Consider the following 26437-nt stretch of genomic DNA (forward strand, 5'->3'; position numbering starts at 1 on the left):
TTTTCCTTGCCTGATAAATGATTGTACAATTTCCTTTTGGTCAATTTCTAATGAATGGTGAAGATGTATTAAATTAGTGCAAGCCCAGTCAATCTGTCCTCTTGCATAGTACTGCGCATGTAACTCTTGATGCGTCTTAATCCAAAAAAGGATCTTTCGGCCTCACATGTTGTGATAGGTAAAACACATCCAATGTGAAGAAGAATTTTCACGTTCGGGAAAACGTCCCCATCTACAAAGTTGAAAAGATTGAGCAGAATACAGAGCTTGTCTGAAGTTTCTTTGCTCATGTTAACACAATGAACGTCTCCAATCTCTGAGTTCTTTCTCCAAGTCCTTTACAGAAAGACAAGGCTGGTCGCTCCCCAAAAATATTAGTTCTGAGGCAAGTTTGGACAATTCCTCGTGTGAAATATTTGTCACACTGAGAGGCAACAAAGAGCATATCGAATATGCCGCCATATCTTCTTTCTGAAACCTCGTATTTAATTCACTGAGGAAAAAGTCCAGAAATGGAATGGCCACGACAGATCTATAATAATCTCTTGGATTACTTGTGGAGACATTTTCTATGTGTTGCTGCTTGGAGCAAACCCTTGGGGTTTTAATCACTATATCAAGGTCGTCTGCAATTTGTTTTGCATCTTCAAAGCAAGACTCCAATTCGGTATCTACCGCTCTACAAATTTCTTTGATCCTATCCACGTGTTCTTCAATTAACTTACTTGCAGTGAAAATGTCAATATCTCTTTTCTGAAGTTTGAGAGTCAAAGGCTTTATTGTATCTAGGACATACCTTACAAACACAAATGTTATCAACACAGAGAAGGACGCCATCGAAGCCAAAAGCCCCTGTGCGGTCACTTTAGTTTGTCTATCCCAAGACCAGTCTTCACTGGTACTTTCATCAAGGTTTTGATTGAGAATGTGCTGCAGACATTTGATGACGAACTTGTACATAGTGTAGAACACATCAAAGCAGATGACGCTCAACCCACCTAGTCTTACAGAGTCCAACTAGTTTCTTTCTGGAAAAATCTAAAGACTCATCATTTTCTATAATAGTCTCAAGAAACCCTTGTCGTTTAGGGGAACTGTCAAAGAAAATAAACACTGAATTAAGGACATCTATCATATTCCTCACAAGGGGTAATTTGCAGGCTGAAGCGATGCTCAGATTCAATACATGACTCCGACAGTGTGTGTACAAAGCTAATTGGTTTAGAGACTTGATTCATCCCTGACACCCCCGTTTTTCCGATGCCATTGCTGCTGCATCATCGTATGCTTGCCCTCGCATGTTCTCTATCGGATATTGCAAGCAAGCGGAGGATTTCAATAAGTGTATCAGCAATTGCTTCCCCAGTAGTTCTGCCTAAATTTGCAAAGTCAAGAAATTCCTCTTTAATGATGGCAGGGTGTTCTCTAGTATCTAGAAATCTGAGACACAAGATTAAAACTTCTTTGTTAGCGTACTTGTCAGTTACCTCATCGGCTATGATGGAATAAAAAACCCTCCCTTGTAAACCCTTCAAAATTTTACCTGTGATGTGATTTCCAATGAGTTGGATAACCTCATTCTGAATGGTTTTACTGGTATATAAGGCATTCTTTTTTGCTTTATGTAGATGAAAGCAGAGCTGCTCATCATGCTTTGCCAACAGCTGTAATATTGCCGGGAAATTACCTTTATTTGAGGAATCACTTGTGGTATCATCTCTGTGTTCTCGGAGAGGAATATTTTGTTTCCCACAAAGAATGATCGCATCTCCCATTTTCTCAAGCAACTTTATGTTGTGCTGATACTGTGCCTGGTTTTGCTGATTGAGTTTATACGGAAGAGACGAAGATGGCACTTCGGATGTCATCTTGGTTGTGTGATAAACAGATTTGGCACTCTTGTGGTGTTCTGAATTTTGATGCTTTAAAAGGGCAGATGTTTTTCCAAGGGCTTTCTTATACGTAGTAAAAGGTTGCGTAACAAATGTATTTTGAAGTTGGACATCTGACTGAGGGAACATGACACAAAACTTACACAGACCACCATTTAACAGTTTGCTGAAGGTCAACCATGAAAACTGATTCATCCAAGAAGATTGAAATGATAAAGTCTTTTTGAGTTCACCCGTATTCGTTGTTTGAGCACGACCTGTTTTTAACTTGGTGACATCGTCTGGCAAGGGTTGATTCTGAATATAACTTATTTTTTCAGCTGAGGACATTAATTGTGTTCAACTTTATTGCACCTGTTACAATTTTACCAAGATCAGAAAAATCCCAATCGTCAAAAGATGTTTTATCTTTATCATGTTCTGTTGTCTTAATAAATTAATTGTCATCAGATTTAATATCCGTCTTTTCATTTTGTGAGTCCATGGTGATATCCGGGGTATCATCTGAATCAATACAAAGTTTTGACTTTTTATGGGCAGGCTCCTTCATTTCATTGGATTCAGTAGGTAAAACTGGGAAACAAACCACAAAATGATTTGGTGACCAATTGTTTGGGTTGCTATTTTCAGTGTGTGACCACATGATGTAGATGGGGGAACCCTGACGTACCTTTTCATCTGAAAATGGCTTTATTTCTTGATGAAGAAAATGTATGTTTACAGCAACACTTTGTATTGTTGGATAAATGCTATATATTGGATGATTCAGGGCATTTGCCGCTGCGAAAAAATGAATCAAAGAACAATATTCCCCTGATTTGATTGGATTTAGAGTTTCATTCTGAGTCGACTTGAGAAAATTCCCCGGTACAAGTGATCTGTCCGATACTGACGTCTCCACAACATATTGTACACTTGTGGGATGAGAGCACATTTTGTCGTAAGTTGCCTGTGACGCATACTTTCTCGAATTTTTTACAAGTTCTAATACGGCCATGACACGAAGTTCGATATGTCTCTCTTCATGACCAAAAATGGCTTTAGAGAGGGCACTATAGAAGCAATTGCCATCCCCGTACACTTTCACAGGACAAATATCTACTGGGCCATCTTCTGGATAAAGCACATCGGCAATTTTGTCCAGATTACCATCTCTGGGCAATATATCGGACCTCATTACACTCAGATCATAGGTGTAGTCTCTCTTGCAACTTGCGTATCTTAAAGATACTTTGAGCTGCAAGGCTTGCCAGCCTTTTGCTGCTGCTTTCAGTAAAGAGGCATGTAAAAGATCAAAATCCCTTTCACCCATGATATCTTTTGCATCTATTACTAAGCAAGTGTTAAAATTGGAAGGAAATGATAATCGGATTACTGTGAGAGAATTCTATTAATATTTACTTAGAATGATAAACGAATACTAGTCTGTCACATTGAGTCTGAAGCAGAGGTATACTAAAGCCGATGACTTTACATCGTCGGAAACCCACGGTTGATTACGCTTCGTTACTCTCTCCATCACCCGTGGGTTTATTCATTCCTACTAGCTCGTTCTCATGAATAATTAATTAGGCAAATTGATTGGGCGCTTATGGAAAACCCTTAGCGAATTTGTCCAATCAAAAAGACGCCTTCAGCCCAATTTCGGTATACAATTGCTGTGATAGCAAAATTAAGTTAGTGCTACCTTTAAAAACAGAAGAGTTCCATTACAATAACGATTACTTTGATTGGACGATATTTTAAAATATTTATTCATGAGAACGAGCGAGTAGGAATGAATGGACCCACGGGTGATGGAGAGAGGAACGAAGCGTAATCAACCCTGGGTTTCCGACGATGATGACTTTATGACGATGCAGTAGCATAATGACAAGATTATGACGTCAATCACTCGTAATAGGATATTAAACAAATAATTCCTGTTTAGATTCGTTTAGAAACTCGAATAACATTTGTGATTTGATTCTAACCTCATAATGACATTACAATATCAAGAAAGTTAATTCATAAATATTTATGATATAATAACAGTCAACTCATTTTTCTTATAAATCGTTATATTGTAATTTTTTTTATCTTTGCAAATTCCAGGGGGGGGGGGGGGGGTCCGGACCCCCCCCCCCCCCCCCCCGAACCCCCATTCACCCCCCCCCCTTCTCTATATCCGTGCATGGTCGTTATAACGATATAGTTTGCCAATACAACCTATCATTTGCTCAAATGCTGTCTGAAGTGTTTCATATCGATTGTTAGACCGTTCGTGGCACCCTGATTTTGACTACGAATAACTCCGTTTACCTGATCAAGGTATCCATATTGGGCTCACGGCGGGCGTGATCGGTCGACAGGGGATGCTTACTCCTCCTAGGCACCTGATCCCACCTCTGTTGTGTCCAGGGGTCCGTGTTTGCCCAGCTATCTATTTTGTATTGCTTATAGGAGCTATGAGATTGATCACTGTTCGTTATTTCACCTTCCATGCATGTGAGTGTAAGGATCGATAACTCTGGTTTTTCCTATTGAAAGGTGGAATATACGAACAACGGGTGTTGCTAAAATGCGGAACGGAAGACGGAACGGAAAATAATGTATGCAATAATGCTATGAGGAGGTCAGCATTTTGTAGAATAAAAGGTTTATCATGAAGAAATTACAGAGAGAGAGAGAGAGAGAGAGAGAGAGAGAGAGATAGAGAGCGGGAAGTCATCCATGTTAGAATCCACTGTTTCATATACGCCATACCAATGCATATGTATTTTAACATCATTAACTTACTATGTAATATATTAATAAAGAAAGAAAGAAAATATTCATACTGAAAATTTTATACCCAATGAATAAGTCCCCTCCCCCTTCCGAAAACAACATTGTAAAAGTTAAAATAATTTCTTGAACAATTCCCTCCAAACATAGCCTTCTTAAATCGAACTTGCTTTTATTCGTAATTTAGTTCTACACCTGGTATGATGTATGTATGTATTTATGTATAAAGCGAATGAGTCCGGTGTGTATAAAAGGTTTGCTTCATTTGGGATGAATTTATGTGAAAGTTCGTATATTTAGCCTACCGATATCCTGCGGGTTAGTGTTGAACCTGTCACCCGAAGAGATACAGCGGGAAAGATCGAAAGATTGAAACAGAACCAATTGCATCTTCCCAAGTCGAGGGTTTCTAATCCGAGCGGATCAGAAACCCTTGACTTGGGAAGATGAACCAATTGATGAAAACTGAGGTGAAGTTTACGAAGTATGAGGAATTTACAGATGAAATAGCTCAAAGACTTATAGACAATTTATGCTTGAATGGAATTAAAAGGTTGTCTCATTATTAATCTAAATATTAAGATACAAGTATATAGTTTAGAAATAAACTGCTAGAAGTCCTCCCTATTTAGGATGGGAGTGCTGCGGTCACAAAGTCTCTGTTAGTTAAATCAAAGTACTGAAAGACGGGGTCAAATTATTCAATGCATAACTTTCAGAAATGGTGCAGTTATGCTAATATGACAATTCATATGAAAACTCTCCAGACAAATACTTTAATCAGACATAGGTCTTGAATTGCAGATTTACGTACAACTTCCTATTCGTGTTTTTGATACAAGAAAAGAAGTGTTCAAAATCGAAATTTTCTTGAAATTTGTTCCTTTTTTATGGCTTTGAGGCCAAAACGAATATCTAAAGGAATGCTTGTATTGTGACCTCCTAGTCTTGTGGCCAGTTTTGTTTAATCAATATGATCCAGAACTCGATATTCTTGGTTATCATTTCGCCGAGATAGTTCCTTCCTTATTAAACCCCAATATTCTTGGTTTGTATCTTATAATGAGGGTCACCATTTTAACTTGTGCACTTAGCTCTTCAGCTATTCATAGCTAAATCAGGTGCTGAACTCTTGTGAAAAAGCATGAATGCTATAATAAAGTAAATGAAAAGAAATACAGATAAAAGTATAGAACAAAGTTTAATATGTCAACAGAACAGAAAGATAACACACGATAGGTTGACATATGACAGTATATGTTTAATAGCTTATTTTTATGGACCAACATAATGAAACCAAATATTAAAGATAAAATTGATAATGGCATACTTTGGAAGTGCACAATACAACCTGTCAATAACACATGAAAGGTTAAAACCAAGTGGATATGTAAACACTCCAATTCTTTCTTTAGTAAAGGAAATTTTCTAAACGACTAAAACTGTAAACAAGAACATGTAAATTGTAAACATTGTAACAAAATTGGTAACATAGTAATTTCAAATTTTTTGACACACATTTGGGCTAGAAGTTTCCTATGCAATGAAAAAATATTTACATGTTACAGTCCAACATAAATAAACAAGTCCACAAGCCAGACAACTGTCTTCTCAAGTGAAACAATATAACATGAAGTGCTGCAAATTCAGGCATTTTAAAATATTATGCATATACCAGTATTTGGACAATTAACAATTGTAAAAGCATTACTGTTGGATGGTAATAAGATCGATACAGAACAGTGATTTATGATTGTGTAAAGAATATAATGCTGTTGCAATGTGAGATTTTGAGTTAATAATACAGACTGATGCCTGATCAGGGTTAAATAAATTGCAATGCTGGGTTTCCATCGCTATTTTCAGTATCACAAAAAAGGTTATAATGAAATGGACATGTAAACACTCCAAACTTGTATAAAACAAGATGTGTTTGTGAAACACAAAATGCCCCCGATAATGTGCCAATTCCGAAGACAAAGACAAATATCTTGGTACCAGTTGAAAGATCTTGTTACAAGAAATGCTCAAGTGCAATATGAAAGCTCTAATATTTACCATGTAGAAGTTAAGACCAATGTCAATCTTTTTAAAAGTGGGTCAAATGTTAAGGTCAAAAGGTTTAGTACAAACAGAAATGTCTTGTAACAAGGAATACTCATGTGAAATATCAAAGCTATAGCACTTATTGTTCAAAAGTTATTACCAAGGTTAAAAAATTTTAAAAAGTAGGTCAAACTCCGAGGTCAAATGGTAAAAAATGTTGGAACCTACAAAAAGGTCTTGTCACAAGAAATGCTCATATGAAATATCAAAGCTCTAGCTCTTACTGTTCAAAAGTTATTGGCAGGGTTAAAGTTTTTAAAAAGTAAGTCAAACTCCAAGGTCGAGGTCACAGGGTAAAAAATGTTGATACCCATGGAAAGGTCTTGCCATAAAGAATACTCATGTGAAATATCATTTACCGTTCAAAAGTTATTAGCAAGGTTAAAGTTTTCAAAAAGTAGGTCAAACTCCATGGTCAAGGTCACAGGATCAAAAACGTTGGTACCCACAAATAGGTCTTGTCACAAGAAATACTCAAATGAGATATCAAAACTCTAGCTCTTGCTGTTTAAATGTTATTGCAAGGTTAAAGTTTTTAAAAAGTAAGTCAAACTCCAAGATGGAGGTCACAGGGTACAAAATGTTGATACCCATGGAAAGGTTTTGTCATAAAGAATACTCATGTGAAATATCAAAGTTCTATCACTTACTGTTCAAAAGTTATTAGCAAGGTTAAAGTTTCAGACAGAATTACAGAATGACAGACAGGACAAAAACAATATCCCCCTGATCTTCGATCTCGGGGGCATAGAAATAGTTTCTAAACTACTGGAACTGTAAATATGTACATGTAAATTGTCAATCTAATTAAAATTAGATGTTAGATCCGCTCATATATTCGCTACACAAACTAACATCTAATTTTAATTAGATTGGTAAATTGTAAACATTTTAACAAATTATTTGCATAATTTCAAATGTTTTGAAACACATTAGGACAAGAAGTTTCCTGTGCAATGAAAGATATATACATGTGATAGTCAATCATAAATATACAAGTCCACAAGCCAGACATCTTTTTTAAATAATATAATATAAAGAACTGTAAATTATGTAATTTCAAAATATTAAGCATCAAAGATGCGTATGGCCGAGTTGCAGTTTGGAACATTATGCACGCTTGCATTCACGAAGTAAAAACATGCACGTATTTTGTATAGTTTATTATAATAATAATAATACCATATTTATATAGCACCCTTTTCATACACTATGTACGCTCAAAGGTGCTTTACAATGCATATATACCTTACAACAGAATGTTATACACATACTACATAGAAAATGAATAAAACATTAAAAGCTGTAGTTTATAAGTATGAACCTTTGAATAGCGCAATGGGTATTTAGTGTGATAATGACCTTGACCTTTGGATTTCAAAATCAACATGAATCTTGAATGTCATCAGGATTTGAAGTCTGATAAACATGCACCAGCAAGTACATGTACAAAAGTTAAAGGCAAGCTCAAATCTACAGTATATAGTGAAAAAGAGACTTTGACCTTTTGACCTCAAAATAAATAAGAAAAAACGTCTAAAAAACTCGCCTGTACAGTTGTCCGGGGGGGGGGGGGGGTAACACACCCGTAGCCGGGGGGGGGGGGGGTCGTGGGATTCGTACGAACCCCCCCTTGAAAACTACTAAGCACTATTAAAGTCGGCATTTTGTTTGAATTGTGACTATTAAAGTCGGGATTTTTTATGAAAATCATGAAAATTCATAGTAAAAAAGGCATGATTCCAAAATTCAAATGAAGTGCCAGGAAATTGCTAGATTGCAGGATTTTGCACCAAATACCCCAGAGCTTCTGGGGGCCTTGAGCGGCCCCCAGACCCTCTGCCGTAGTGGCACCTCGCGGTGCGAGGTGATAGACTCGCGTTGCGAGTCTATGTAACCCCCCCCCCCCTTGAAAAATCCTGCCTACGGGCCTGGGTAATATTGTTGGCTTGCATTAAAACTATTTTTTTGGCGTGCATAGAATAAATAACACGACAAACTCCGGATACATTCGCATATTCTCGGTTTCTTCCGTAAAAATTAAAAAGCCGAATGTAAACAAAGTAAGAATATCTGCTCATGGAAACAACAATCGTTTCTGTTTGAAAGATAATTCAAATTCATCTAATAAATCAATGAAAAATGAAAAGATTGTGGGGATTTTTTTCCCTCGAAATATTGATCTTATATTTTTCAAATCTGTGTACAAAATGATCAGTGCAATTTATGCACTCTTTTCTTCCACGTAGATTCAATTCATGTGTTCTCCACACGGCTTCCGTTTTGAGACTTCAACTGACAGTCACGTGACCCCGTCTAAAAATGCTATATGAAGCACAAGATGTTTAACTTGCTGACTTCATTAGGTCATGAAGGAGTCAAGTCAACTCGTACCCTGACCGACTCGTACCCAGGTCAACTCGTACCCCATAGGTCAACTCGTACCCAAAAGGCAAAAGTCAACTGGTACCCAAGAATCTGGTTACGAGTTGACTCCTGCTCTTTAATATGATGACAACTCGTACCTAAGCGATATGTCACTTATATGCGCATAGATATATTGCATTATGGGCAGATTCTTGGGTTCGAGTTGACTTTTGCCTTTTGGGTACGAGTTGACCTATTGGGTACGAGTTGACCTGGGTACGAGTCGGTCAGGGTACGAGTTGACTAGAAATCGCCATGAATAGTCGTTGTTATGTTGTAGTATAGCTAAATATATCGGGGGTTTTCAGAAACAGGCTATAACTCAAAAATACCCGTGTATTTTAATACTAAGCAAGGGTCAGTAATCTGACCCCGTGAGCAATATATGAGCACTGGTCACCCCAGTATCCGAGGCACCCTGCAAGCAGTTGTGACACGGACCCCGGCCAGAGACGGCGTTCTCCGTCTCCGAGTCCTACAACTTGATACATGTACTACGTACGGTGAGTACCTTAGGATAATCCTAAGCATTTAACTGCACTGTGCATGCATTAAGATATTCTGCACTCCACTACAATATACATACCACACCCCCTGTGGTAAGTATATACATACACGGTATCACATGTAAATGTCCGTTAATGACATTTTGCCACCGGGTTGGGGTTGGGGTGGGGTATAAAGTACGCGTGTCCTTTCCATTCTTATTAAGTACGTTCTTTCCATTCTCTACCCATAGGTGTCGCTGCTCGCTAACACATCTGTCAATGCCGACATTTTAGAATTCTTGTAAAACGCTTTGTAAATTCTTATACAAACGTTTAGCTTCACTTAATCAATTTGTGATGCAGATGCATTGTATACAGTGGAGAGGGGCTCAACAATGTTGCAATTTATTCAATAATTATATGCGAATGCTGAAACGCGGAACGGAAAACGGAGCATTTAAGATAAATCTGTTTTACCGCTTATAAAGAAATTCCCAAAATTTTGATTTTATTCATAACAAAGTATTGTCTTCCGATTTCTGGTGTTATCTTATTAATTATTCTAATTCTGTTTCGTCTTCCGTTCCTCGTTTTAGCAACACCTCTCCCATTTTGTACTGTTTTGACGTTAACACAGAGCGAACTGGAGAACACGATTTATTTATGTTGACGGTGTTACCGTTTTCAAGAGCGAATGCAGCTAAATGTATGTACATATTTTGTAATGTTCATGCTTTGATCAGGTTCAGTTTTTAAAAACAATATAGATATTTGCCAAATTCTCAGTACATGAATGGAATCCGGCAACAGAAACAGCCCAGTTTAGTTTTCTCCCAGGGTTTTTATTAAGTCTTTAAAACATAAAACGTATTATACATGAATGTGAATGTGAAATATTTTAAATACTACAAGTACATACATTATATTTCTGCTGCCTTCACTGTGACTTGTATCCTTACAGCAACAGTGGAGAGGGGCTCAAATATGTTGCAATTTATTCAATAATTATAGGCCTATGCAAATGCCGAAATATTTTATCATTTTGTTACAACTAGGATTATGTACAATATTAATATTATAGATATTGTTTTAATTTTCTAATTTTACCCAAATGAAAGGTTGTATTGGCAAACTAGATAGTTATAACGACCTTAGAATTTGCGAAATGCTTTGAGACTGTTGAAACCCCTGCACCATCAACTTGTTTGGCAGTATCCTGCCTCGATTTAAAACAAAACACAGAACAAGCTCTTGCGTATTATTATGTTTATTCAGGCAAAGCATCAGATAAATTACAAATCTTAATCATATACATTGTAAAATACATTAATAATGTCAATTAGGGATCACAATGAATTTTTGGCACATTGCTATCATATGTACGCAATAGCACTTCAGATATTATCACAGCTATAGCCACCAACAACATCATTATAAAAAAAATACATGCTTATCACGTATCGAATCAGAGATAAACACCATCTACAGGTGATAGTGGAATATTGCTACATGAATATGGTAAGTTGACGATGGAGAAGCTGAAATCATCACGTTTGTCAATAAGTTGAGTTGTTAGTTTGCCGTTAATATCTACTTTCAATAAGATATCTAAGTATGAAACAGAAGTGGATGACTCTGTGGTGTACTTTATTTCGAATTCACAGGGATATATCGAATCGACATATGAATGAAAATTATTATTGTTAATAGATAAAATGTCGTCGATATATATAAATGTCGAATTGAAGGCCACAACACGAGATTTTTTCATCTCATGTAGAGGTTTATGAATAAATTCTGCTTCATAAGAATATAAAAACAGGTCAGCTTATAAAGGAGCACAATTCGTGCCCATGAGAATCCCAACAGACTGTTGGAAGACCTGATCACCAAAGACTACGAAGATATTGTCAATGATGAACTCAAGCATATTGATGTTACAGGGGTTTCAACAGTCTCGATCGTTTACAGTGAACAATTTGCAAATTCTATGAGCATTGTAATTATCTAGTTTGCCCATGTAACCTATCATAAGGTCAAATATTGTTTGACGTATTTCACACCGATTGTTGGGCCGTTTTTGGCACACTGATTTTGACTACGGATTACTCAGTTTACCTGATCAAGACATTGCTCACGACGGGTGTGACCGGTCGACAGGAGTGTTTATTCCTAGGTACCTGATCCCACCTCTGGTGTGTCCAGGGGTTTGCCCAACTCTTTATTTTGAATTCCTTGTGAGAATTATGAGATTGATTACTATTCGTTGTCTTCGCCTTTCATGTACAGATTGTTACCTTGAACGTTAATTAATCTTGACATAAAAACAAAAACCGAAAGCACTTTTCTGTGCGTCAAAATAATGTATACATTCTACAACTGTTTGGTTGTTGCATACAAAACCCCAAGACGACCATTAAATATAAGAATTCATCCTTGGTAACTTTAAAAGAACGATAAAGTCACTTTCAGTCTATTTTAAAAGAATGGCACCCGAGGTCATGTGGTGACTGATGTACAGGTATAGCAGTTTACCGATGAGGTATTGTTAAAAGTACATGTATTTAAAAATCTCAAAACGTATCTTTTTAAGAAAGTTTATAACTATATTTTATAGTGTAAACCATTCTTAAAAGTTGTGGCCGTTAATATTAATAATTTATCACATGGACTCAAAATAATTTAATTATATTATCATTCATCTTCGCTAGACAAGTGTGACGCTCCACGGTGTTTCTCTTTTCACCCTTGGCGGATCAAGCCGACTTTTGTTGAGGGGGGTTGACTCGATCGATCGATCGATCGATCGAGAGAGATCTCGAGAGATCTCGAGAGAGAGAGAGAGAGAGAGAGAGAGAGAGAGAGAGAGAGAGAGAGAGAGAGAGCGAGAGAGAGCGAGCGAGAGAGAGAGCGCGCGTGCGAGAGAGCGAGCGTGCGCGTGTGTGCGAGTGCGCGCGTGCGTGCGTGTACGAGTGCGCGCGTGCGTGTGCGAGTGCGCGCGTGCGAGTGTGTGTGTGTGAGAGAGAGAGAGTGTGTTTGTGAGAGAGAGAGTGTGTGTTTGTGAGAGAGAGAGTGTGTGTGTGTGAGAGAGAGAGTGTGTGTGTGAGAGTGAGTGAGAGAGAGAGTGAGTGAGAATGAGAGAGAGAGAGAGAGAGGGTTTAAACTCTCTGAATTTTTTTATTCATTCTATACTAATAGGCCAAAATTCAGAATTTTCGTACAACGCTTAGAGAATTTTATACATATTGTTTTAACGCAAGTAATCGCATTCCCGAACCTTTTCTTCTTATTCAAAATAAAGTACATTTGGTTCGATTTTTGGTGTTGACTTAGCTGCGTTAATCATACTAAATTCATATTTATTGTGTAATAATTGGTTACTTTTTAAGGATTTAATTAGTATTTTGCAAAAAGCTCTAAATTCCGGTGTTGACAGATGTGTTAGCAAGCAGCCACGTCTATGGTTAGAGAATGGTTTTAACCCCCTCCAAATGAAAAAGAAAAAACCCGACCAAATTCGCAGTCTACAGAATCAATACTCAATTTCCGAGTTGCCCAATATATAGTATATGGAATCGTATCTAATGTAAATTTTCTGTTAAATAGTATTGGGAATATATATAACCTTCAACTGATCAATTGAATAATCCCCCCTCCCCGGACGATTTAGGGTTTTAGAATTACGCAGAACCACCCCTTTCAACATTTTTTTTTTCTTTTCTTATTAAAATTCATGCATTTTTAAAATAAAGTACACCCCCATCCTCACCCCGCGCACACGCTTTGAAAAAAAATGGGTCCCGTATTACAGATTTACAGCGGACGGGAGCGATTTTTTAAAAATATCTTACCCACCTGTCCTAAATCAGCAACCGACTGAGAAAACTGTTGATGCATCATCACAATTAATACCGACATTGGCGGATTTGTTAGCTCCCTTCTATAGACCAGTTTGCTCAGATTGTGTCAAACCCCCGTGCAGTGCGTAGATCTATACAAATACACCGTTACAGGAGTAGAATTTTGACCTCGTTGGCTTTCCGTAGCCGCACAGGTAAATTGGCTACCCAGGTGATTTAATCATAAACAAGGAGGCCATGTTGGATTTACAGGTGAGATAAAATTATACACACGCATTCTGACATACCAGCGTCATTGATGTGATCAATGAGATAGATCTGATGACTTTCATCATAATTTAATGTCATAATATAATTCTGAAGGGTAGGGGGGTTTGAGATATCAGTGCCTGGTACATTTTTTCATTTGCAATATCAATATTTTACCGTAGTTTTCACTATCATACTGTTATTTGCTCTTTTATTAAGATTCTCCTTTTTATTGACAGTAAACTACATGTACTTGTGTGAATGCTGCACCCCCCGGCGCAGAGCCCAGGACATCTTGCTGTGTGACTTCTGTGAATTACCGTGAACGTTAGAATATAAATCTTTGTATGAATTGTACCTATCTACCCTGAATAAAAATACAGATGAAATCTCACAGAAAATTACGGAACTCAAACAGATCTTGTCCTACTTGAAATCAATATTAAAATCAAATGACGTATCCTTAATCTAGGAATTTCGAACTGATCGATGAAATGTTTGGTTCTCGGTCATCATTATCAGTAGTATAAGGCCTCCCGATAGGGAGTTCAACTGAGTGCACTTTTTATGCAAATGAGGTGAAGTAAGGGCGTTTTTGATTGGTCAAGCGGTGTCGGGGTCAACGGAGTGCACTAGGACGGGGTCAACCCCAGCAGGGGTTGTAGAGCGGGTGAATAGACTGGCGGGTGGTCTATGATGCGGTACTTTCGCTTTGAGTTCCTGGAATGAGTTCCTGCTATTTTTCTGAAAATCGGTATAAAATCCTGTGTATTAAATCTAAAAGAATATCTGTGTATTAATTCTAAAAGAATAACACAAGGTTTTAAGTTGACATGTTTATTAAAGAACAATGGTACAAGTATAGAACAATGCAAAACAATTCAATAAACATAAAAACAGTTCAATAAGCATAAAAACAGTTCAATAAGCATAACAGTTCAAGCACAGTCCATTACTTTCTGCTGAGTTTCTTCTTCTTTTTTGGCCGTTCTTCAGTAGGTGCGGGTGGATTCCACATCTCTAACGGTGTGTATTCTCTCTTCACAGGGGATTTTGAGCCTGGTACGGACCCAATCATCGGATCTATTTCCAGTTGTTCTTCTGGACACTCACTAATCCAGTGTCCTATTTTTCCGCATTTGAAGCAAGGATCCTTTTGTTTGGTTTTCTTGCTGGTCTGTTGAGAATCTGCTGACCTCGATTTCTTACTGGTCTGCGGATAATCTGTTTTCTGTGGGCAATTCGGCGACCAATGTCCTGTTTCTCCACACGTGTAGCACGGGTTAGCAGTGTAATCTGGAGTGTATTCCTTCCTAGGTTTTTTAGAAGTCAGCTCTTCCAGCTTCTTCAGTAGGATTGTGGTATGATTTCCAATCTCATTACTCAGCACATTAATGCGGTTAACAATCCCGTCGAGTGTCGTGGTAATGATCGCAAAGTCTTCTTTGTTCATGGTCGGAGGGTCATTCTGAGCGTTGTAGAGACCCAGTTCCAATCCCGTGACATCTTGTGACTCTGGGATGTCCGGGAAAAAAAATCCCAAGCCGGGGTCTGCCGGATTCTGGCTAGGGAGGTAATCCGAGGTCTGGGCCATCTTCACTTGTCGAGCAACGTGGTCTGAAGGCGTGAGATTGAAGGTCGAGGTCTGGGGTATCTTCTTCTCTTCTCTTCTTCTTTGAGGAAGGTAGTCTGGAGTCGTGAGCAACAAGTTCGAGGTCTTCCCCAGTTCAATCTTCTGATCGTCAGTCTTAGCTTTCTTCAGTTCAATGTAGTCTTTCTGTGGTCCCATCTGCTTCTGTACCAGCTGATCTATTTTCTTCTGAGCTTTGTCCACAAATTCTAGTTGTTTCTGAGCCATGTCTTCTGGAAGGTGATTGAAGATCGAATGAGGACTGACAGTGGGGCTCCGCTTTTATAGCCAGCAAAATGTCTAGACTATTCTGTCTCGTGGGGGTCACGTGGGGAGCACGTGGTTGCATCATCTTTTTCTGGAAAAACCGGTTTCAGCTAGAACATCGCGCGACCAGCGCGTGCTAGTGTCCTAATTGAACTTGAAAAGCCGGTTTCTCGCGACCAGCGCGTGCTAGTGCCCATTGGTACACATTGACTTTAGTGGAATGGAACTTATATTGGTGATTAAAGTAGCCCTAAAAAGGGCTGTGCATGAAGTTTTTATTTTTAAAAATGCCCGGCTTCATACGCAGGTTCTTCTATATACACGTGTAAGTCATGATCTTCGGATATAATGTGTTGTACTAATTGTCGAGCTCTTCTCCCGGGGAAACGTATCTCTTCGACGGTTTCCCACATCCAGTGTGCATCCCAAAACAATACCCATACACTTCTCCGGTAACGTGGTTTCTCCAGTCGAATAAATCCCGATACTTTTTGAGTGCCGTTCAATAACGTGTAAAACTGGTAAATCATGTACTGTATGAGGGGGGAATTTTTCAGGTACATGTCACTTAAACGCAGGTAAATATCCTCCACTGTTTCATGTGACCGCAATACATAGTCAAAACACCAATTTTTAGATCGCCCCCAGCGTAATCGATGGCGACATCTCTGTACTAAATTGGCCCAGATCTCCATCTCGTCTACATAATCTTCTACTATGGTTAAATTCTCCACTGGTTGTATTCCCTGGCGGCAGCGTCTCGCTCTTAAAATTCTCCGTGTATCCATGACTGAAGGTCAGACAAGAATGACTGTAGAAAAACCAGCTGACGTACAGGTGTTTGATCACGTGGTGCAGGTGTTTGATCACGTGATGCATAACCTTTACCTATAAATACAGGTGTTTTCTGAACGTTCGTTATTTACTATGGGCGGGAGTGCTACTACGAGAATAAATGGATATAGTTATGTACTACAATGTATGAACGTGGCCTTACATCACCCTGTCATTCAAAATGCTCGTCAATTTGTACAACAGATGTCACCGGAGGTCAGAAATGTACATAGCTTTCAACGGATTGCTGATTCATTAGCGGAGAATACCAATACGGGACGTTTACTCATGATGTATTTGTATGCTGAGGAATTGAAACAGAATCTTCCAGACCAGATGAGTGACATTGATCGGATCTTACACGATTGTTTACAAAAAGGATTCGTGGAACTGATTCGTATGAAAGGAATGGCTGACCTGTTATAAAACAAGAACGTTTTAGAATTTTTTTCATTTTGATCATCATGGCTGAATTGACCAACAACGTTCTTACTGCTGTATTACAGCATTTCGAGGACTATAAAGAATCGGTGAACAACGCTCGTAGCGCTGCATTACAGTGTATCAAGGACTGGAAAGAAAAACACCCGTTGAGATATAAATTCGCCATGAAGTTGTTGATCTTTTGGGAATTTCCTATGACCTTATATGAATATTCCAGCGTTTGCAAGCATATAGCCGACAACCTGAACAGAGAGTCTGGATTGATCATGATTTATACCATGGACCAAGAATTTAGACGACGGGAACCTGAGAAGACTGGGGCGATTGTAGCGATTACCGATCACTGGTTGGAAAAAGCGTATAAAAAAACCTAACCGTTTTTCTTTTCCTTTATTCCTGGAGGATGGCCAGCAGTGACCACATCGCAGAAAAAGCGCATAACCATGCATTAGAATGGGTGGAGAAAATGCAAGACGATACGGTGTTTCAATTCGTTAAACATTTTCTGATAGCGAGAGTGTTTCCAATGACTCTGGACGAATATACAGATCTACGGAACCATGTGTACATCGATCTCTATAACGATACGGGATTGATGTTAATTTATGTCCTGGGGGAGGAATTCAAGAAACGCATGCCTGAAAAAACCGCCGAGATTGAAAGTATCACCAAGGACTGGCTTCGAGAAGTATATATAAAGTGTGAAGAACTTAATTCATTTCAGTTATTCCCGGAGGATGGCCAGCAGTGACCACATCACAGAGAAAGCGATAACTTATGTATTGGATTATCTCACAGACATTCATTCTGGGCAGTTTGAATTTGTGTTACACTATATGCGAGAAGAATTATTTCCCATCAGCTTAAAGGACTATCCATGTCTCTGTCAGTATTTGATCGAGAACCGGATCACCCCGCAAGCCTTAGTACTGATTCATTTAATGGGTCAGGAATTGAAACGAATGCGACCCACAGACAGAGCAGAAATCGAGAAAATCAGACTACAATGTCTTCGAGAGATGTACGTCAAGTTAAACGTGTGACTTTTAAGCTGGATCAAAATGAACTGTATCTGTTACCCGAAGAAGACCGGACAAGTATCTGGATGACTGTAGCTGCTGATCGCTATCGATTTCGACGCAGGATTCGAGAAATGGAAAAAATGTTGGACCCTATTTTAAAAAGACATGTGCATTGGTGTTGTGTGTGGGAGTTATGTATTTGAAATATGTGACATGAATAAAATTGTTTACACGAAAGCTGTGTTTGGTTGAGTCTCTCAGAGAAGGGTTTATTTGTTGAGGAATCCAGAAAATCCTAAAGGTAGAGTGAAAATCGAATCAAATAAGGTGTTTTCTATCGAATAGACCTTATGAGATGTTGTTAGGGATGTACATGGTCGAGAAATAAATTTTTAAAGAGGCGGTGAAGAAACATTGAACCTCGACTCGACCTCTTTAACCGCTGTTTCTTTGAAAACTATGCGACGTAGCAAAATAAAAATAAGTTTAACGCATTCGCCGTCTCAGAATCTATCAGATTAAATCTACCATGCACAGATATCGAATGTCTAGAAAAAGACAATGAGAAAAAACTCTCTACTCGAAAGCACAAATACGCCATTTTGACGGCCACCATCTTGGCTTCGTCTCCGAAGCGAGGGATGTTTTCGAGGAGGTCCGCGCTTTCCCGATATATACCGGCGCACTCGCCAGTTCGCTTCACTGGTGATCCAGCACAGTTATAGAAGATTTTTAAAGAAGAAAGAAGAAAGAAGAAGAATTGTTTGAAGAATGGCTGAAGGAAGAAGAGACCCGCTCTACAATTTTCAGACCTTGCCTGGCTTTCGGTACCGGCTGGTAGTGGTGGCTGAGGAGCGGGTAGGGGAGAATTGGGTCGTCCGTTCTGAGAACGACCTGAGTACCTTCTCCCCTTTCGACCAGAGTGGGGCCCGTGAGATCGTGAACCGGGTGCGGGCCGAGTATGAAGGGAGGAGTCACCGCCGCACCGCTCGGATGTCCACGGCTACGAGACCGCGCCGACGGGCCCCACAGCCACCCTCACCACCACCACCTTACTCCCCGGCGACGCCTACAACACCGCCACCAGCGATCCCATCGGCACCGGAGGAATACAGCCCGGTGCCGATGAGCGACTCACCAGAGTCACCGGTGGAGTATTCACCGCGGTCACCGTCCCCCGCACCACCTCCCAGTCCAGCCCAGAGTCCGTCGCTGTTGGTGGCAGACACGTCATCACCACCGAGACCAGCAGCCCCTGCAAGACCCCCACCACCTACCATCCGGTTTGCAGGGAGGACTCCCCCACCGAGACCAACCCACGCACCGGTGGCAACTCATCCCCCGAGGAACCACCCTATGACTGTCCCTGGCTGGGCAGATAGGGCGGTTCCCATCTGGTTTAAGTGTCCTGTCTGCTGGCAAGACAGGGTACACTCTGGAATTACGTGTAGGGGATGTGGGCAGCGCCCAGCTTGCTGCTCGTGCGTGGAAGAGTTACAGGAGCGGCGACACACCCGGGGACGGTGCCCGTTATGCCGGTTTACCGGAGCCAGGGAATGAAAAGTCGGTCCTTAGGACCAAACGGCCCTTTTCAGGGCCACCAACTTTTTTGAAAAGACACTTTTTATGGCAAAAATCAAGAAACACACAAGTTTGTTTTAAAAAAGTTTTTATTAACACAAGTAATAGCTAGAATAAAGCTATAATAAAGTTACATTTTCTTGACAATGTACACATGTTTATGATACTGATAAGCAAAGTCACAAATCCATTGTCTATAATGAGTCCAATTGCCTCCGGCTAATCCACATCCAATACGATAAGGAAACGCTAAAGTCTGGTAAGACAAAGTGCCTAATTCCTGTAAACATTGTTGAAACCAAAGTTCACGTTGTTCGGGGGTATCGGCATACAGGGGTAAGCGTTGAGTGCCTCTCCCGTAATCCCATTGCGCTAACAAACAGATCACATCAGGATGAGCAGAATGAGGCATAATACACACAGTACCCGGTATTCCTCGATCCGCTGCTATAGCTAAATTTCTCCGTCCTAAAGGTTGTCGGGTCGCATACAGATTAGCCCAAGGAAATCGGTCGGCAATACGTTGACTTAATCCATGAGGTTTCACCGTTAAACAGTTACATTGTTGTACAATACCATCCACCCAAGGTAGAGATAATACATCTCCTCGTAGATCCATCACCGCCATGGTGGTTGACAGGTCTCACAGGTACACGTTGACCAGGGTTCTTGACTGTAAGGACAGTGTTGAAACACCCGGGGATCAAACTTTCTCTGAGTCCAGCGCTCTCTAAACTCTTGACAGATCTCACAGGTACAGTCCTTATGTGCTATTTCTTCTTCACGGGTGATGGTACAATACTGCGAGCACTTACACTCTAGCCAGGGTTCTCTAGTGTGACCACAATATTTATAGACAAAGGGATAAAACGTCAGCTCTGCCAATCTCTCTATCCACTTCTGCTTGGTCAGGATGTTTTCTTTTTTATGATGAAAACAGCCACAAGTTGACCAAGGTCCTCGGCAATACCCACACACTAGTACATCATTCTCATCTTCCACGTACCGTTCAAACGACATGATTGAGAAAAAATGGTAACAAGTGACCTATGTATATAGTGTTTTTTGATGAGTCATCAACATGACGTCAGCCATCTGAGGTAGGGGATGTTTTCGAGGACGTCCGCGCTCTCGCCTTTTTAAAACGAGCGCAACGTCAAAATCGGGCATTCCGATTTTTTAAAGGAACCAGAACCATGAGCCGTAGAGTAGGACCAGACCCTACGGTGAATGATTATTGTATCAAATGGGAAGAGGATTGGGAGGCAGAGATTACCCCGCCGGCCTCACGGGAGGCTCTTCCCCCACCGCCCATGAGCCAGGATCTGCCCCCGCCTGAGGAAAACTGGGACGCAGAGATGGAAGTGGTACAGCGGCCTCCGGGGAGAATGTTTTTTAAACACGGGTGGTTGCCCGTGTTTGTGTTTGACCACGAGCAACCCCCGGAGGAGCAGAAAAAGAAAAGAAGAAAGAAGAAGAAGAACAGACAGTGAGAGGGGGACCGAGAAGAAAAGAAGAGAAGGAGAAGAGAGAAGAGAGAAGAGAGAAGAAGAAGAGAAAAGAACAGAGAGAGAGAAAGAAAACAGCCCTTTTCAGGGCTACCCATTCTTTTTGAAAAGACATGGTTGATTACAATGACAAGAAATTTTTTTTTTTTTCCAACGTTTTATTAAACTCCAACTATGAACAATAACAATAACATAGTTTACAATACATTCAGTCTTTGACATTGACAAGTTTGTCCTTGATGGGTTCTCGGTTTACGGAAGGTCTCTTTAAACCAATCCGCCACAAAACGATCGCGTTGTAAGGCCGTGCCTTTCCAGGGAAGTAACCATTCTCGTACGGTGCTTCTATGGCGATGGCGTTGATGTAAAAAATACACACAGTATTGTCCACAGACATCCGTATTCAAATCTTGATAACAATGGGTGTTATGAATCCAAGTCTCTCCGTGGCGTTGAATAAAGTCTTGGATGTCTTTATGGTTGGGAGGTAATCCATAAGAATCAAAATATTCGACGGTAGGGCTACTCAAATACAAACAGACCCAATGCGCTCCAGGGCGATCGTGAGGGTCTGTATTCACCACGATGGCTTTGTGATGAGGTAACAGCTCAGGTATGACATCTCGAGGATACACACCGGCAAACGCCGGTCCTAAATCTCGTTGTAAAACATCTCTCAATTGCTGAGTATCCATCTCTCTCTTAGTAATCGATACTGACTTCTCGTTGTTTGTTGATTTCTAGCAGATTGTCGAACACGGCATACACCACACAGTTTAAGGTCCTGGCTACGTTGGCGGCAAATTGCACTTCCACTCTCAAGTTCCCCGTCTGTATGAGATGAAATTTATCCGTCTGGGCTTCTTGATCTTTCGTGAAATCCACACACCAGAGGGTGTAACCGTTTTTATACTCTTCTAGGGTAATGTCCGGAGCCCAGTCCTGGCCTAATTTTCCCAAGCCTTTGTACAGACTCAAATACGATCTCAGGTACTGATCGTCGGTGAAATTAGGTTCCAAAGGTCGGGTTTCCATCATTTCTCCATTGATACTGATTTCTAATTTCTTGACTTTCTCATTTTGGAAATGAAAGGGGTTTCGGGTATTATCCCCATTAAAAGCCGCATTGTCCACAAAGCCCAACACGATCAGTTTAGGCATCTGTCCTTGAAACAGATGATCGGTGATTTTAGACTGGGTGCCACTAGGAATGGTGAAGGTTTTCACTTCCACTCGTCTCAATGGATATTTCGCCGTTTGAGTACTCAGTTGCTGGTTGATGAGATTAATGATACTCGGCACAGGTTTGACTTTTCTCACCCACAAGATCATACTTTGAATGACCACTTTCCCACTACTCCCGGCAGCGGTCATCATGTAGAACTGGGGTCGAGCGCGATTGAATCGGAGACGGACATCCAAGCCATTAGGGAGACATTTCTCTTGCTCAAACAAATCCAGATGTAATCGATCCATCAACACGATCTCCTTACTGTCTGTAATCTTCTCGTGACGTTTTCTCAACCCTACATTCTTGGAATCATCCGGATACTCGGGAGTCGGGATGACGGCCGCGATGTTGACTTTGTTAGACACTACTGCAAATTCGATAGGAGTTTGAGCCAGAGCTTCTAATTTGACCTCATCCATATGTCCTGCCGTATCTTTTTCCCACAAGCTACAGGCTCTCATCTGGGTTTCCAGAGTCTTGGGTGCATAAGACAACAATTTCTCCAGATACGCTTTGTAGGGATAAGTATCCGTCCCCGGGGTAATGACTTTTCCATTGAGACTGACATCGATTTCACTGAACAAGGAATGGAGAATGTTATTCACGGGGGTGGAGGTCGAATTGCCTCCTGCGAGATTCGTTCCATTGGCTTTCGTGAATTTACAGACCATCTGGAGATAAGTTTGGGATAAATCCAGATATTCATCTCCTTGTCCTTTGATTTCAAATTCAATCGGAGCCGTATCCGAGTTGAGGGTACTGGAAATGGGGTAATATTCCATCCATTTCGAATCTTCTAAAGTGACGTTGGTCGGGGGCACTTTAAACAGTTCTAAACTGCTGGTGCCACAAGCGCAAGATTCTCGGTGCATCATATTGGAACGATGTGTTACTCAGCGTGAACTGGGATCAAATGTGTTCTGGGCTCCTTCTCACTCCCTTTTTATAGGGTTCTCAGTCGAAAATATCCAGAGAGCGTTTTGGCTTACCCCTTTTCACGAGCTTCCTCCCTCCCTTCCTAGATCGCTTCCTAGGTTGCTTCCTAGGTCTCTTATGAGGCCCTCCCCGAGCTAAGATACGTTGTTTTCTTTTAACAAAGCCTTTTCCTTCCTGTATTCCCACCTGTTTTCCCACCTGTTTTCTTTTGAGGGTCGTGGTTCCAGGCTTCCTGAGTATTCCTGTGCGTGGTTTTCTTCCTCGTTTGGATGGGGCTTTTCGAGACCTTCGCCTACGGGCATACCCGGCTGTCTCTTTCAGGGCTTGGGCACCGTGTGTCTTGAGAGCGTCTTTGAGGGATCGTTTATTATCTAACACATCCATCCCTGTTTTAGCAGCAGCCTTTAAGGCACTTTTAGCCCCCGATTTGAGTAAATCGGTGAAAAATCCTTTTCCCTTCTGCTTTTCAGATTCTGGATCATATTCTTCTGTTGGATGGCTTCTACGTCGTCTCCTCTGATAAGAGCGATAAGGGCGATAAGGGCGGTCGTAATCATAATATCTCTCTTGATAGACAGGACGCTGTTGTTGTTGTTGTGCGGGGGCTCCACCTAATAATCCGCTGATCAGGGGACCCGCCACTTTGCTGGCTATTCCCAACAGGGCTCCAAGCCCGTGACCCTGCTGCCGTATTAAACCTTTATGGTAGTGCATCTTGATGTAAATGAACTTCGTTAGGGGTTACACCCGCTTTTTATACTTTTTACGCCGTCTCTTTCTCTTCTTTCCTTGGCCCGCTTGACCCACAATGGCATTGGCAATCCACGGAATGAGAAACCAGATTCCGTGTCCTTTCTGGCGTCTGACTCCTCGATGGTACTTCATCTTTCAATACACTTTGCGGAAATGAAGTTTGACTAAGGAGCGCCCATTTAAAAACCCCATAGGACGCCCTAAAGAATTCATGATGTGTACCTCAATGGTATCGAAATATTTCTTACTCAGTTTCAAATATTCGGCTCGAATCGGTTCCCAACGGGCTTGTTGTCGATCGTCGTATTGAGCCGTACAGGGGACGACTCTCAATAATTTCAATTTGTTGGTACCCACCACTTGAGGATCCACAATGTCACAATACACATACATGGCTTTCAGATTGTCGTAGACATCCATGGTCGTGTTCCCCAAGTAATTCACGTTGATCCATTTCGTCATGGTTTCATCGCCCAGGATCATTTTGTCACTATCCAGACCTAGCTTGTACGCTAAGGGCGTAGGGAAACGAATGCACATGGGGGTGGATCTCAGTGCTTTCCCATTAAACTGATACTCGACACGATCGTACTCGGGGTGATACACTAAGAGCTGGTTGTTCCCCTCGTCGTTAGGATTCCCTAACTCGCTCCATACTTTCCACAGGGTTCTCCTTAAGGCTGCGTTGATTTCATTGATTAACGCCAAAGGTTGTGTATAAGCTCCGGGTCGGAAGTGAATGCGAATGATATCGAAGGGAAATAAACTATCCCCTCCCGCAAAGAGATGGGCCCATGGCGTCAGAGCCCAGGGGACCACCACCTCACACCCGGCCATCGTGACTTTGCCCATAGTCTCTGTCTTAAATCTTTCCCATTTATAAGTGTTGGGATCTTGGACATGTTGCGTATACGGATCTGGAATGAGAACGTCCACATAAGCCTCGCTATCCGATACGTTTTGTAAGCTGGCCGAGTACATCATTTCGGTCAATCCGGCTTCCCATTCTCCATCCGTTAAGTCCATGGTGTGTGGCAATAACGTTTTAAATTGAGCCGTCGTATTCGTCGGAAACGATTCCATCGACCCATCACTCAACAGAGTCATGTAAAACCCTTCTCCTCCAGCCATGATGTCTTAAATGAGCCCCTGTCTCTGTTTCCTTCTCTATTTATACTCATAACACAATGAACATTTTCATATTTTATTGAACATACAACATAATGTTAATACACAATTTTACATGTCATTCTTCTTGATCGCGACCACCACCACCCCACATCAACGCTTCCGAGTCTTCCAACTCTAGTGTTCGTCTCGGGACTAAGCGTCGTCGCATCACCAGATAGTGTCGGGTTCCCCAGCAATCGGCCACATCATAACCTTCATTGATCATGTCTTTGAAATGTCGGAGACAGTCCTCGGAATGGTCAAACCAAGGACTCTCATTTAAGGTCCAATCGGATTCGTCTTGTCGTCCCATCAATCCCCAGAAGGCCTTGACTTTCCAACGAAACTCTTGATATTTGGTCTTCATGATAAAGGCTGACCATCCGTGAGGTATCAGTATCCGTTTGTACAAGTACACAGGATGCATGGACGTTTTGTGTTGTTTACAATGCATCAAACACATCTGCTTATCCCAGAACCATGCCGTTTTCTTTCCCTCTTGTTTCCAGGCGTACTGTGGTTTAACCATGGTGAACTGATCTCTCAGGTGATGGGGACTCCTGTTTTATACTCGGGCTCGCTAACGTCATTTGTGGACTAGGCATGACGTAGCCCACGAGAGAACTTAAGGTCACCATCCAAAAATCGCGATTGGGATCGCCTAAGGCTAACATGACGACCGAGGTGATAATGATGGTTAAACACAGGAATAATTGTGCAAAATACACAATTTCTGCTCGAGGGACTTTTTCACCCAAGAAAGTCCACTGGTTGGTCATGGTCGAATGAGATCCGCTTGCGGAATCCATGAATCAAAACTGGGAGGATATCCTTTCCAACGCACTTTGACTTCTGAAATGACTTTTTTTCCCACACGCCGCTTTTTATACCCTAAGATTTCCTCCACTTCGTAGACATCATCGTCTTTAATCACTTGTTGTAATTCCTTCTCGTAAAAGGTTCCTTCTAATTCTTCCCCGTGATCATCTTGAATGCGATAGACGTTGCGTCCTGGCACTTTTCTAGAGATGGTAAACAGTTCTTTGGTCCAATTCGGTAAATATCCTTTTTCAAACGTACGTTTGGCTTTACTAATGCGTACACGATCCCCCACTTGCAAACGACTCGTGGTATCGGCACTCTGTTTTCCATACAAGGTTTTCCATACGGTCAAGACATTCTTGGCATTGACTTGAGCAGGAGCTCGCCGGATACTGCGATGATAGGTATGATTGTAACCATACACCAGATCGGCCAAGACATCCACATACCG

General features: G+C 40.9%; 2 protein-coding genes and 1 long non-coding RNA gene across 3 annotated transcripts; 2 read left to right on the plus strand and 1 right to left on the minus strand.

Annotated features, from left to right (window-relative positions):
- Positions 1–10419: 10419 nt before the first annotated feature.
- On the plus strand, positions 10420–14189 carry LOC125675021 (uncharacterized). Its single transcript, XR_008801081.1, has 2 exons — positions 10420–13791; positions 14028–14189. It is a non-coding gene; the product is annotated as an uncharacterized LOC125675021 (long non-coding RNA).
- A 4567-nt stretch (positions 14190–18756) lies between these two features.
- On the plus strand, positions 18757–19545 carry LOC130053608 (uncharacterized). The gene has a single exon (XM_056160966.1). The coding sequence runs from the start codon at positions 18757–18759 to the stop codon at positions 19543–19545; it is 789 nt and encodes a 262-aa protein (XP_056016941.1).
- A 2231-nt stretch (positions 19546–21776) lies between these two features.
- Positions 21777–23180, minus strand: LOC130053609 (uncharacterized protein F54H12.2-like). Its single transcript, XM_056160968.1, has 2 exons — positions 22146–23180; positions 21777–22016 (listed from the first exon to the last, which is right to left on the minus strand). Exons 1-2 carry the CDS (start codon positions 23178–23180, stop codon positions 21777–21779), a joined length of 1275 nt encoding a protein of 424 aa, XP_056016943.1.
- Positions 23181–26437: the final 3257 nt, after the last annotated feature.

Source organism: Ostrea edulis, chromosome 3 (genome assembly GCF_947568905.1).
Source record: "Ostrea edulis chromosome 3, xbOstEdul1.1, whole genome shotgun sequence".
Lineage (NCBI taxonomy): Eukaryota > Metazoa > Mollusca > Bivalvia > Ostreida > Ostreidae > Ostrea > Ostrea edulis.

What these genes read in the sequence shown, in the direction of transcription:
- LOC130053608 (XM_056160966.1), top strand. Translation starts at nt 18,757, where the DNA reads ATGGCTGAAGGAAGAAGAGACCCGCTCTACAATTTTCAGACCTTGCCT.
- LOC130053609 (XM_056160968.1), bottom strand. Translation starts at nt 23,180, where the DNA reads ATGATGCACCGAGAATCTTGCGCTTGTGGCACCAGCAGTTTAGAACTG. An exon ending in TTCATTTCCAAAATGAGAAA is followed by an intron (nt 22,017 to 22,145) that starts GTCAAGAAATTA and finishes AAATTAGGCCAG; the next exon opens with GACTGGGCTCCGGACATTAC.